Genomic DNA, 14,050 nt, shown 5'->3' on the forward strand with positions numbered 1-14,050 from the left:
ACAGCCAGATAGAGGATTCAATTAACAGCCTAGTAAGATACTTCTATACATACGATACATCCATAGTCATGTTCAGGTCATGATAGTAATTGACAACTTTGTGTTTTGTCCCCTTTTAGCTCCATGATATTCTTTGTAAACCAGACAGCAAACAGTTTGACTTTCCCAAACCCATCTTCACGTAAGTACAACGTCATGTCCGTGAACCAACCCAGCTTTCTCAACTGCACTCTTTAGAATGTCTGCAGATGTCATACAGCTGCTGTTTGTACAGCTAAACAGGATGGAGGGAACATGTTCAACTCTCACACGAAACCAATTGTTACGTCCACAGTACTGTTGGCACTCCAATCAGGGCAGAAGTGATGTATGTATACAAAAAGGAAGACATCAACCTCCCTAGTGCTTTTCTAGAGGAAGTCTTAAAAGTCTCAGGTATGCTGCTTTTGTTGCTATTTCTGTTTGTTATTACGGTGAGTCATCAAACACCATGTCAAATATGTGTAATACTCAATCTCAAAAAAACACTTTCACATCTATGGTACTGTATATGACATATTACAAGTTTATAATCCCCCCATAAATGTATTTTCATTTATATTCTAGGTCTCCTGCCAACCACTGTTGCCCCAACAACCACCACCACCACTGTGGCTTCCACTACGGCAATTAAAACTGCAGGTCCTCCAACAACAACCACAATTGTACTTCCTACAACGACAACTGCAACTTTGACCTCAACTTCTATGTCTTCAGTGACATCAACAACTAGGTAAGCAAGATAATTTAGTATAATTATTTTATGCAATTCAATTAACACTTTGTCAATCAAGGAACCTTTGAAACGAAGAAGCATGTATATCCGTGCTTGTGTCGTTAACTACTGATATTTTCATAAAGCATTCAAAATGTCAGCCTTTCTTTAGAAAAGCTCTTTGAGTACCTCAGTTGGTAGAAGGGCGCTATATAAATCCAATCTATTGTTATTAGTGTGCTTGCTGAAGGCAAGACCACCATATTTCCTACATACTTCTTCTAATTATTTGATTAATTTAGCCCGCTCTAGCACTTAAACGCTTCAAGCTATGAACACGGAACCAAATTAGATTACTTGAGAAAATATTTTTTTGCATTAATACCTTTAGTCCTACAACAATATTTAAATCAGCTCCCAATGTATTTCAACACCAAACCAACATTGATATTTTCAGACTGACCCAATTTAGATTGCTTTTATTCAGCTTTTTTATACTATTTATACTTGTTGAACTATAACCATTTTAAAGTTGCATAAAAGCTCCATAGGCTTTAATGAGAAATGTTTGGTTTCGCCACTTCTCTTGAACTATTTATGCTACAAAGACCAAACCAACGTTGAAATGTACAGACTGACCCATATTAGATTACTTGTCAAAAGCTTCAAATATTCTAAAACTTGTATGTACCGTAATGATATAATTAGCATAAATGGTCATAACACTTCATGGATTCAATGCCAATCATGGGAACACAGTGGTAAACATTTAAAATGCTGCTGCTCCTTAACCATTTCAGCTACAAACATTTAAATCAACTTTAACATTTTCAAAACGTTATAAACTATACGAATTCAAACAAGTATAAACTAGCATATAATAACCTACCAAGAATAATAGTAACTATTGAACCATTCAAGCTAGAGACACAAACCAACATTGACATGTTCTGGCTATCCTATCCAATCTATAAATTTTTCCATCTACCTACTTTTCCCAACTATAACCAGTCACTTCCATTACTACTGCAGTGACTACCACTACTATAACTTATTTCACAACCATAAATACCTTAAGACAAGCTAGCAAGAACACACATTTTCTTAAGGAAATCGACTTTTTTATTAATTATTATTTTCTCTTAGATTTGGCACAGTGATGTTTTTTGTTAGACTGATGTTCCAGCTCAACACACCAGTCCCCACTAAGGATGATGTCCTTGGTGCCGTCGACAAGCAACTGTATCGTCAATTCAACAATCAGACAAACACTCAAACCACCTTCCAGAATGGAACTTATATCAGTGAGTTCAATAAATTAGGCTTATATCATGAAGACATTTATTTCCACTCTATAATTCTTTTTTTTATAGGTAAACATTCAACTGCTTCCGCTATGTAAATACTTCTAGAATGTTTTCTAATGTTGAAACTCCTAAATTGTAGCATTTCATTTTGTCTGTTGCTATAGTGACCATTGTTTTGTGTGCTCACAGAACTTACAGATACTTCATTTGCCGTCGATCTTGGTTTCAAAATAACCAATGTAACCATGGTGTCGCAAAGTAATAGCCTCACATTCACCAATGAGACCTACAGCCAGATAGAGGATTCAATTAACAGCCTAGTAAGATACTTCTATACATACGATACATCCATAGTCATGTTCAGGTCATGATAGTAATTGACAACTTTGTGTTTTGTCCCCTTTTAGCTCCATGATATTCTTTGTAAACCAGACAGCAAACAGTTTGACTTTCCCAAACCCATCTTCACGTAAGTACAACGTCATGTCCGTGAACCAACCCAGCTTTCTCAACTGCACTCTTTAGAATGTCTGCAGATGTCATACAGCTGCTGTTTGTACAGCTAAACAGGATGGAGGGAACATGTTCAACTCTCACACGAAACCAATTGTTACGTCCACAGTACTGTTGGCACTCCAATCAGGGCAGAAGTGATGTATGTATACAAAAAGGAAGACATCAACCTCCCTAGTGCTTTTCTAGAGGAAGTCTTAAAAGTCTCAGGTATGCTGCTTTTGTTGCTATTTCTGTTTGTTATTACGGTGAGTCATCAAACACCATGTCAAATATGTGTAATACTCAATCTCGAAAAAACACTTTCACATCTATGGTACTGTATATGACATATTACAAGTTTATAATCCCCCCATAAATGTATTTTCATTTATATTCTAGGTCTCCTGCCAACCACTGTTGCCCCAACAACCACCACCACCACTGTGGCTTCCACTACGGCAATTAAAACTGCAGGTCCTCCAACAACAACCACAATTGTACTTCCTACAACGACAACTGCAACTTTGACCTCAACTTCTATGTCTTCAGTGACATCAACAACTAGGTAAGCAAGATAATTTAGTATAATTATTTTATGCAATTCAATTAACACTTTGTCAATCAAGGAACCTTTGAAACGAAGAAGCATGTATATCCGTGCTTGTGTCGTTAACTACTGATATTTTCATAAAGCATTCAAAATGTCAGCCTTTCTTTAGAAAAGCTCTTTGAGTACCTCAGTTGGTAGAAGGGCGCTATATAAATCCAATCTATTGTTATTAGTGTGCTTGCTGAAGGCAAGACCACCATATTTCCTACATACTTCTTATAATTATTTGATTAATTTAGCCCGCTCTAGCACTTAAACGCTTCAAGCTATGAACACGGAACCAAATTAGATTACTTGAGAAAATATTTTTTTGCATTAATACCTTTAGTCCTACAACAATATTTAAATCAGCTCCCAATGCATTTCAACACCAAACCAACATTGATATTTTCAGACTGACCCAACTTAGATTGCTTTTATTCAGCTTTTTTATACTATTTATACTTGTTGAACTATAACCATTTTAAAGTTGCATAAAAGCTCCATAGGCTTTAATGAGAAATGTTTGGTTTCGCCACTTCTCTTGGACTATTTATGCTACAAAGACCAAACCAACGTTGAAATGTACAGACTGACCCATATTAGATTGCTTGTCAAAAGCTTCAAATATTCTAAAACTTGTATGTACCGTAATGATATAATTAGCATAAATGGTCATAACACTTCATGGATTCAATGCCAATCATGGGAACACAGTGGTAAACATTTAAAATGCTGCTGCTCCTTAACCATTTCAGCTACAAACATTTAAAACAACTTTAACATTTTCAAAACGTTATAAACTATACGAATTCAAACAAGTATAAACTAGCATATAATAACCTACCAACAATAATAGTAACTCTTGAACCATTCAAGCTAGAGACACAAACCAACATTGACATGTTCTGGCTATCCTATCCAATCTATACATTTTTCCATCTACCTACTTTTCCCAACTATAACCAGCCACTTCCATTACTACTGCAGTGACTACCACTACTATAACTTATTTCACAACCATAAATACCTTAAGACAAGCTAGCAAGAACACACATTTTCTTAAGGAAATTGACTTTTTTATTAATTATTATTTTCTCTTAGATTTGGCACAGTGATGTTTTTTGTTAGACTGATGTTCCAGCTCAACACACCAGTCCCCACTAAGGATGATGTCCTTGGTGCCGTCGACAAGCAACTGTATCGTCAATTCAACAATCAGACAAACACTCAAACCACCTTCCAGAATGGAACTTATATCAGTGAGTTCAATAAATTAGGCTTATATCATGAAGACATTTATTTCCACTCTATAATTCTTTTTTTTATAGGTAAACATTCAACTGCTTCCGCTTATGTAAATACTTCTAGAATGTTTTCTAATGTTGAAACTCCTAAATTGTAGCATTTCATTTTGTCTGTTGCTATAGTGACCATTGTTTTGTGTGCTCACAGAACTTACAGATACTTCATTTGCCGTCGATCTTGGTTTCAAAATAACCAATGTAACCATGGTGTCGCAAAGTAATAGCCTCACATTCACCAATGAGACCTACAGCCAGATAGAGGATTCAATTAACAGCCTAGTAAGATACTTCTATACATACGATACATCCATAGTCATGTTCAGGTCATGATAGTAATTGACAACTTTGTGTTTTGTCCCCTTTTAGCTCCATGATATTCTTTGTAAACCAGACAGCAAACAGTTTGACTTTCCCAAACCCATCTTCACGTAAGTACAACGTCATGTCCGTGAACCAACCCAGCTTTCTCAACTGCACTCTTTAGAATGTCTGCAGATGTCATACAGCTGCTGTTTGTACAGCTAAACAGGATGGAGGGAACATGTTCAACTCTCACACGAAACCAATTGTTACGTCCACAGTACTGTTGGCACTCCAGTCAGGGCAGAAGTGATGTATGTATACAAAAAGGAAGACATCAACCTCCCTAGTGCTTTTCTAGAGGAAGTCTTAAAAGTCTCAGGTATGCTGCTTTTGTTGCTATTTCTGTTTGTTATTACGGTGAGTCATCAAACACCATGTCAAATATGTGTAATACTCAATCTCGAAAAAACACTTTCACATCTATGGTACTGTATATGACATATTACAAGTTTATAATCCCCCCATAAATGTATTTTCATTTATATTCTAGGTCTCCTGCCAACCACTGTTGCCCCAACAACCACCACCACCACTGTGGCTTCCACTACGGCAATTAAAACTGCAGGTCCTCCAACAACAACCACAATTGTACTTCCTACAACGACAACTGCAACTTTGACCTCAACTTCTATGTCTTCAGTGACATCAACAACTAGGTAAGCAAGATAATTTAGTATAATTATTTTATGCAATTCAATTAACACTTTGTCAATCAAGGAACCTTTGAAACGAAGAAGCATGTATATCCGTGCTTGTGTCGTTAACTACTGATATTTTCATAAAGCATTCAAAATGTCAGCCTTTCTTTAGAAAAGCTCTTTGAGTACCTCAGTTGGTAGAAGGGCGCTATATAAATCCAATCTATTGTTATTAGTGTGCTTGCTGAAGGCAAGACCACCATATTTCCTACATACTTCTTATAATTATTTGATTAATTTAGCCCGCTCTAGCACTTAAACGCTTCAAGCTATGAACACGGAACCAAATTAGATTACTTGAGAAAATATTTTTTTGCATTAATACCTTTAGTCCTACAACAATATTTAAATCAGCTCCCAATGCATTTCAACACCAAACCAACATTGATATTTTCAGACTGACCCAACTTAGATTGCTTTTATTCAGCTTTTTTATACTATTTATACTTGTTGAACTATAACCATTTTAAAGTTGCATAAAAGCTCCATAGGCTTTAATGAAAAATGTTTGGTTTCGCCACTTCTCTTGGACTATTTATGCTACAAAGACCAAACCAACGTTGAAATGTACAGACTGACCCATATTAGATTGCTTGTCAAAAGCTTCAAATATTCTAAAACTTGTATGTACCGTAATGATATAATTAGCATAAATGGTCATAACACTTCATGGATTCAATGCCAATCATGGGAACACAGTGGTAAACATTTAAAATGCTGCTGCTCCTTAACCATTTCAGCTACAAACATTTAAAACAACTTTAACATTTTCAAAACGTTATAAACTATACGAATTCAAACAAGTATAAACTAGCATATAATAACCTACCAACAATAATAGTAACTCTTGAACCATTCAAGCTAGAGACACAAACCAACATTGACATGTTCTGGCTATCCTATCCAATCTATACATTTTTCCATCTACCTACTTTTCCCAACTATAACCAGCCACTTCCATTACTACTGCAGTGACTACCACTACTATAACTTATTTCACAACCATAAATACCTTAAGACAAGCTAGCAAGAACACACATTTTCTTAAGGAAATTGACTTTTTTATTAATTATTATTTTCTCTTAGATTTGGCACAGTGATGTTTTTTGTTAGACTGATGTTCCAGCTCAACACACCAGTCCCCACTAAGGATGATGTCCTTGGTGCCGTCGACAAGCAACTGTATCGTCAATTCAACAATCAGACAAACACTCAAACCACCTTCCAGAATGGAACTTATATCAGTGAGTTCAATAAATTAGGCTTATATCATGAAGACATTTATTTCCACTCTATAATTCTTTTTTTTATAGGTAAACATTCAACTGCTTCCACTAAGTAAATACTACTTGAATGTTTTCTAATGTTGAAACTCCTAAATTGTAGCATTTCATTTTGTCTGTTGCTATAGTGACCATTGTTTTGTGTGCTCACAGAACTTACAGATACTTCATTTGCCGTCGATCTTGGTTTCAAAATAACCAATGTAACCATGGTGTCGCAAAGTAATAGCCTCACATTCACCAATGAGACCTACAGCCAGATAGAGGATTCAATTAACAGCCTAGTAAGATACTTCTATACATACGATACATCCATAGTCATGTTCAGGTCATGATAGTAATTGACAACTTTGTGTTTTGTCCCCTTTTAGCTCCATGATATTCTTTGTAAACCAGACAGCAAACAGTTTGACTTTCCCAAACCCATCTTCACGTAAGTACAACGTCATGTCCGTGAACCAACCCAGCTTTCTCAACTGCACTCTTTAGAATGTCTGCAGATGTCATACAGCTGCTGTTTGTACAGCTAAACAGGATGGAGGGAACATGTTCAACTCTCACACGAAACCAATTGTTACGTCCACAGTACTGTTGGCACTCCAATCAGGGCAGAAGTGATGTATGTATACAAAAAGGAAGACATCAACCTCCCTAGTGCTTTTCTAGAGGAAGTCTTAAAAGTCTCAGGTATGCTGCTTTTGTTGCTATTTCTGTTTGTTATTACGGTGAGTCATCAAACACCATGTCAAATATGTGTAATACTCAATCTCGAAAAAACACTTTCACATCTATGGTACTGTATATGACATATTACAAGTTTATAATCCCCCCATAAATGTATTTTCATTTATATTCTAGGTCTCCTGCCAACCACTGTTGCCCCAACAACCACCACCACCACTGTGGCTTCCACTACGGCAATTAAAACTGCAGGTCCTCCAACAACAACCACAATTGTACTTCCTACAACGACAACTGCAACTTTGACCTCAACTTCTATGTCTTCAGTGACATCAACAACTAGGTAAGCAAGATAATTTAGTATAATTATTTTATGCAATTCAATTAACACTTTGTCAATCAAGGAACCTTTGAAACGAAGAAGCATGTATATCCGTGCTTGTGTCGTTAACTACTGATATTTTCATAAAGCATTCAAAATGTCAGCCTTTCTTTAGAAAAGCTCTTTGAGTACCTCAGTTGGTAGAAGGGCGCTATATAAATCCAATCTATTGTTATTAGTGTGCTTGCTGAAGGCAAGACCACCATATTTCCTACATACTTCTTCTAATTATTTGATTAATTTAGCCCGCTCTAGCACTTAAACGCTTCAAGCTATGAACACGGAACCAAATTAGATTACTTGAGAAAATATTTTTTTGCATTAATACCTTTAGTCCTACAACAATATTTAAATCAGCTCCCAATGCATTTCAACACCAAACCAACATTGATATTTTCAGACTGACCCAACTTAGATTGCTTTTATTCAGCTTTTTTATACTATTTATACTTGTTGAACTATAACCATTTTAAAGTTGCATAAAAGCTCCATAGGCTTTAATGAAAAATGTTTGGTTTCGCCACTTCTCTTGGACTATTTATGCTACAAAGACCAAACCAACGTTGAAATGTACAGACTGACCCATATTAGATTGCTTGTCAAAAGCTTCAAATATTCTAAAACTTGTATGTACCGTAATGATATAATTAGCATAAATGGTCATAACACTTCATGGATTCAATGCCAATCATGGGAACACAGTGGTAAACATTTAAAATGCTGCTGCTCCTTAACCATTTCAGCTACAAACATTTAAAACAACTTTAACATTTTCAAAACGTTATAAACTATACGAATTCAAACAAGTATAAACTAGCATATAATAACCTACCAACAATAATAGTAACTCTTGAACCATTCAAGCTAGAGACACAAACCAACATTGACATGTTCTGGCTATCCTATCCAATCTATAAATTTTTCCATCTACCTACTTTTCCCAACTATAACCAGTCACTTCCATTACTACTGCAGTGACTACCACTACTATAACTTATTTCACAACCATAAATACCTTAAGACAAGCTAGCAAGAACACACATTTTCTTAAGGAAATTGACTTTTTTATTAATTATTATTTTCTCTTAGATTTGGCACAGTGATGTTTTTTGTTAGACTGATGTTCCAGCTCAACACACCAGTCCCCACTAAGGATGATGTCCTTGGTGCCGTCGACAAGCAACTGTATCGTCAATTCAACAATCAGACAAACACTCAAACCACCTTCCAGAATGGAACTTATATCAGTGAGTTCAATAAATTAGGCTTATATCATGAAGACATTTATTTCCACTCTATAATTCTTTTTTTTATAGGTAAACATTCAACTGCTTCCACTAAGTAAATACTACTTGAATGTTTTCTAATGTTGAAACTCCTAAATTGTAGCATTTCATTTTGTCTGTTGCTATAGTGACCATTGTTTTGTGTGCTCACAGAACTTACAGATACTTCATTTGCCGTCGATCTTGGTTTCAAAATAACCAATGTAACCATGGTGTCGCAAAGTAATAGCCTCACATTCACCAATGAGACCTACAGCCAGATAGAGGATTCAATTAACAGCCTAGTAAGATACTTCTATACATACGATACATCCATAGTCATGTTCAGGTCATGATAGTAATTGACAACTTTGTGTTTTGTCCCCTTTTAGCTCCATGATATTCTTTGTAAACCAGACAGCAAACAGTTTGACTTTCCCAAACCCATCTTCACGTAAGTACAACGTCATGTCCGTGAACCAACCCAGCTTTCTCAACTGCACTCTTTAGAATGTCTGCAGATGTCATACAGCTGCTGTTTGTACAGCTAAACAGGATGGAGGGAACATGTTCAACTCTCACACGAAACCAATTGTTACGTCCACAGTACTGTTGGCACTCCAATCAGGGCAGAAGTGATGTATGTATACAAAAAGGAAGACATCAACCTCCCTAGTGCTTTTCTAGAGGAAGTCTTAAAAGTCTCAGGTATGCTGCTTTTGTTGCTATTTCTGTTTGTTATTACGGTGAGTCATCAAACACCATGTCAAATATGTGTAATACTCAATCTCGAAAAAACACTTTCACATCTATGGTACTGTATATGACATATTACAAGTTTATAATCCCCCCATAAATGTATTTTCATTTATATTCTAGGTCTCCTGCCAACCACTGTTGCCCCAACAACCACCACCACCACTGTGGCTTCCACTACGGCAATTAAAACTGCAGGTCCTCCAACAACAACCACAATTGTACTTCCTACAACGACAACTGCAACTTTGACCTCAACTTCTATGTCTTCAGTGACATCAACAACTAGGTAAGCAAGATAATTTAGTATAATTATTTTATGCAATTCAATTAACACTTTGTCAATCAAGGAACCTTTGAAACGAAGAAGCATGTATATCCGTGCTTGTGTCGTTAACTACTGATATTTTCATAAAGCATTCAAAATGTCAGCCTTTCTTTAGAAAAGCTCTTTGAGTACCTCAGTTGGTAGAAGGGCGCTATATAAATCCAATCTATTGTTATTAGTGTGCTTGCTGAAGGCAAGACCACCATATTTCCTACATACTTCTTCTAATTATTTGATTAATTTAGCCCGCTCTAGCACTTAAACGCTTCAAGCTATGAACACGGAACCAAATTAGATTACTTGAGAAAATATTTTTTGCATTAATACCTTTAGTCCTACAACAATATTTAAATCAGCTCCCAATGCATTTCAACACCAAACCAACATTGATATTTTCAGACTGACCCAACTTAGATTGCTTTTATTCAGCTTTTTTATACTATTTATACTTGTTGAACTATAACCATTTTAAAGTTGCATAAAAGCTCCATAGGCTTTAATGAAAAATGTTTGGTTTCGCCACTTCTCTTGGCCTATTTATGCTACAAAGACCAAACCAACGTTGAAATGTACAGACTGACCCATATTAGATTGCTTGTCAAAAGCTTCAAATATTCTAAAACTTGTATGTACCGTAATGATATAATTAGCATAAATGGTCATAACACTTCATGGATTCAATGCCAATCATGGGAACACAGTGGTAAACATTTAAAATGCTGCTGCTCCTTAACCATTTCAGCTACAAACATTTAAAACAACTTTAACATTTTCAAAACGTTATAAACTATACGAATTCAAACAAGTATAAACTAGCATATAATAACCTACCAACAATAATAGTAACTCTTGAACCATTCAAGCTAGAGACACAAACCAACATTGACATGTTCTGGCTATCCTATCCAATCTATAAATTTTTCCATCTACCTACTTTTCCCAACTATAACCAGTCACTTCCATTACTACTGCAGTGACTACCGCTACTTTAACTTATTTCACAACCATAAATACCTTAAGACAAGCTAGCAAGAACACACATTTTCTTTAGGAAATTGACTTTTCTATTTATTCTTATTTTCTCTTAGATTTGGAACAGTGGTGGTTTTTGTTAGACTGATGTTCCAGCTCAACACACCAGTCCCCACTGAGGATGATGTCCTTATTGCCTTCAACAAGCAACTATATAATCAATTCAACATTCAGAAAAACACTCAAACCACCTTTCAGAATGGAACTTATATCAGTGAGTTCAACAAATTAGGCTTATATCATGAAGACATTTATCTACTCTATAACATTTTTTATAGATAAAATCATTCAACTGCTTCCGCTATCTATATACTTCTTGAATGTTTTCTAATTTTTAAACTCCTAAATTGTAGCAATTCATTTTGGCTGTTGCTATAGTTACCATTTTTTGTGTGCTCACAGAACTTACAGATACTTCATTTGCCGTCAATCTTGGTTTCAAAATAACCAATGTAACCATGGAGTCGCGAAGTAATAGAATCACATTCACCAGTGAGACCTACAGCCAGATAGAGGATTCAATTAACAGCCTAGTAAGATACATTTATACATAAGATACATCCATGGTCATCTTCAGGTCATGATAGTAATTGACAACTTGGTGTTTTGTCCCCTTTTAGCTCCGTGCTATTCTTTGTAAACCAGACAGCAAACAGTTTGACTTTCCCAAGCCCGACTTCACGTAAGTACAACGTCATGTCCGTGAACCAACCCAGCCTTCTCAACTCACTCTTTAGAATGTCTGCAGATGTCATACAGCTGCTGTTTGTACAGCTAAACAGGATGGAGGGAACATGTTCAACTCTCACACAAAACCAATTTTACGTTCACAGTACTGTTGGTACTCAAATCAGGGCAGACGTGATGTATGTATACAAAGAGGGAGAAATCAACCTCCCTAGTGCTATTCTAGAGGAAGTCTTAAAAGTCTCAGGTATGCTGCTTTTGTTGCTATTTCTGTTTTTTTATTACAATGAGTTATCAAACACCATGTAAAATATGTGTAATACTCAATCTCGAAAAAACACGTTCACATCTGTGGTACTGTATATGACATATTACAAGTTTTTAATCATTCTTAAATGTATTTTCATTTATATTCTAGGTCTCCTTCCAACCACTGTTGCCCCAACAACTTACAGCACCACACCACTTCCTACCCTTTTGCTGACCACTCCTTTGAATACCACAAGTGGTGGAGGTTTTCCTGGTTGGGCTCTGGCCATTATCATCCCTTGTGGCATCGCTATCATTCTGGTACCCCTGTGGATCCTGCTATGTGTACGTATAGGCTTGTGTTCACTTGTGTACTGTGAAAATACTCTACAAAGTATATTATCAAATAAGCTGTTCAATCTCTGCAATGATATTGATTTAACATGTGAATCATACTTCCCCATCTTTGTTTTGCAGTGCATGCTGTGTGGCTGCTGTGCAGCTGTAAGGAGACGCTGGCACAGACGTAGATCTTACAATGTACAGTACACCACCAGAAACGGCCTCTTCTGAGGTGACAACACTAACATCTGTGGGCAACTGTCATCACAAGAACAGCCAATAATCTATATCTGCTAATCACGGGACTTTAATGCATGGAAAATCACTTGTGACTACACACCATTGCATCTGAGAAGATCAAGACTTCCATATATCAAGATCAAGACTTCCATATATTTTTATCATAAAAAGAAAATTGATAATAGGCCACATGTTTTTGGTGCAATGTACTACTTTTTATATAATGCATCTGGTTGTTAATCAAAGTTACAGCTGAGCTGAACAAAGTACGTTTATATATTTATTAGCTATGCCATTTGTGGTTTAAAGCTGTGCTGTCTTCTGACTAAAACGGTTATCACTTATTTATTTAATGTGTAAGCTTCACAGGTCCTCAACTGGCAGCTTCATTAAATAGTACCCGCAAAACACCAGTCTCAACGTCAACAGTGAAGAGGCGACTTCAGGATGCTGACCTTCTAGGCAGAGTTGCAAAGAAAAAGCCATATCTCAGACTGGCCAATAAAAATAAAATATTAAAATGGACAAAAGAACACACACACTTGACTTTTTCTTTGCAACTCTGCCTAGGTCAGCATCACGGAGTCACCTCTTCACTGTTGACGTTGAGACTGTGAGGCGTCTGTTTCTCAAACTAGACACACTAATGTATTTGTCCTCTTGCTCAGTTGTGCACCGGGGCCTCCCACTCCTCTTTCTATTCTGGTTAGAGCCAGTTTGCGCTGTTCTGTGAAGGGAGTAGTACACAGCGCTGTACGAGATCTTCAGTTTCTTGGCAATTTCTCGCATGGAGTGGCCTTAATTTCTCAGAACAAGAATAGACTGACGAGTTTCAGAAGAAAGTTATTTGTTTCTGGACATTTTGATCCTGTAATCGAACCCACAATTGCTGATGCTCCAGATACTCAACTAGTCTCAAGAAGGCCATTTTTTATTGCTTCTTTAATCAGCACAACAGTTTTCAGCTGTGCAAACATAATTGCAAAAGGGTTTTCTAATGATCAATTAGCCTTTTAAAATGATAAACTTGGATTAGCAAACACAACGTGCCATTGGAACACAGGACTGATGGTTGCTGATTATGGGCCTCTGTACGCCTATGTAGATATTCCATTAAAAATCAACCGTTTCCAGCTACAATAGTCATTTACAACATCAACAATGTCTACATTTCTGATCAATTTTATGTTATTTTAATGGACAAAAAAATTGCTTTTGTTTTGAAAACAAGGACATTTCTAAGTGACCCCAAACTTTTGAACGGTAGTGTATATTTTTTTGTTATTTCCTCT

At 36.3% G+C, this 14,050-nt stretch overlaps 1 protein-coding gene across 1 annotated transcript; it reads left to right on the forward strand.

Moving 5' to 3' along the window:
• Window positions 1-5,056: 5,056 nt before the first annotated feature.
• Window positions 5,057-13,165, forward strand: LOC121561104 (location of vulva defective 1). The gene is made up of 18 exons (XM_041873771.2): window positions 5,057-5,134; window positions 5,306-5,471; window positions 6,600-6,757; window positions 6,950-7,080; window positions 7,168-7,229; window positions 7,383-7,483; window positions 7,655-7,820; window positions 8,949-9,106; window positions 9,299-9,429; window positions 9,517-9,578; window positions 9,732-9,832; window positions 10,004-10,169; window positions 11,297-11,454; window positions 11,643-11,773; window positions 11,861-11,922; window positions 12,074-12,174; window positions 12,346-12,521; window positions 12,654-13,165. The coding sequence occupies exons 1-18, from the start codon at window positions 5,065-5,067 to the stop codon at window positions 12,747-12,749; spliced, it is 2,196 nt and encodes a 731-aa protein (XP_041729705.2). The 5' UTR covers window positions 5,057-5,064; the 3' UTR covers window positions 12,750-13,165.
• The last annotated feature ends 885 nt before the right edge of the window (window positions 13,166-14,050 follow it).

The sequence above is a fragment of the Coregonus clupeaformis genome, unplaced genomic scaffold (genome assembly GCF_020615455.1).
Source record: "Coregonus clupeaformis isolate EN_2021a unplaced genomic scaffold, ASM2061545v1 scaf1004, whole genome shotgun sequence".
NCBI lineage: Eukaryota > Metazoa > Chordata > Actinopteri > Salmoniformes > Salmonidae > Coregonus > Coregonus clupeaformis.

What these genes read in the sequence shown, in the direction of transcription:
- LOC121561104 (XM_041873771.2), top strand. Translation starts at nt 5,065, where the DNA reads ATGTATGTATACAAAAAGGAAGACATCAACCTCCCTAGTGCTTTTCTA. An exon ending in AGGATTCAATTAACAGCCTA is followed by an intron (nt 7,081 to 7,167) that starts GTAAGATACTTC and finishes GTCCCCTTTTAG; the next exon opens with CTCCATGATATTCTTTGTAA. An exon ending in TTTCCCAAACCCATCTTCAC is followed by an intron (nt 9,579 to 9,731) that starts GTAAGTACAACG and finishes TTACGTCCACAG; the next exon opens with TACTGTTGGCACTCCAATCA.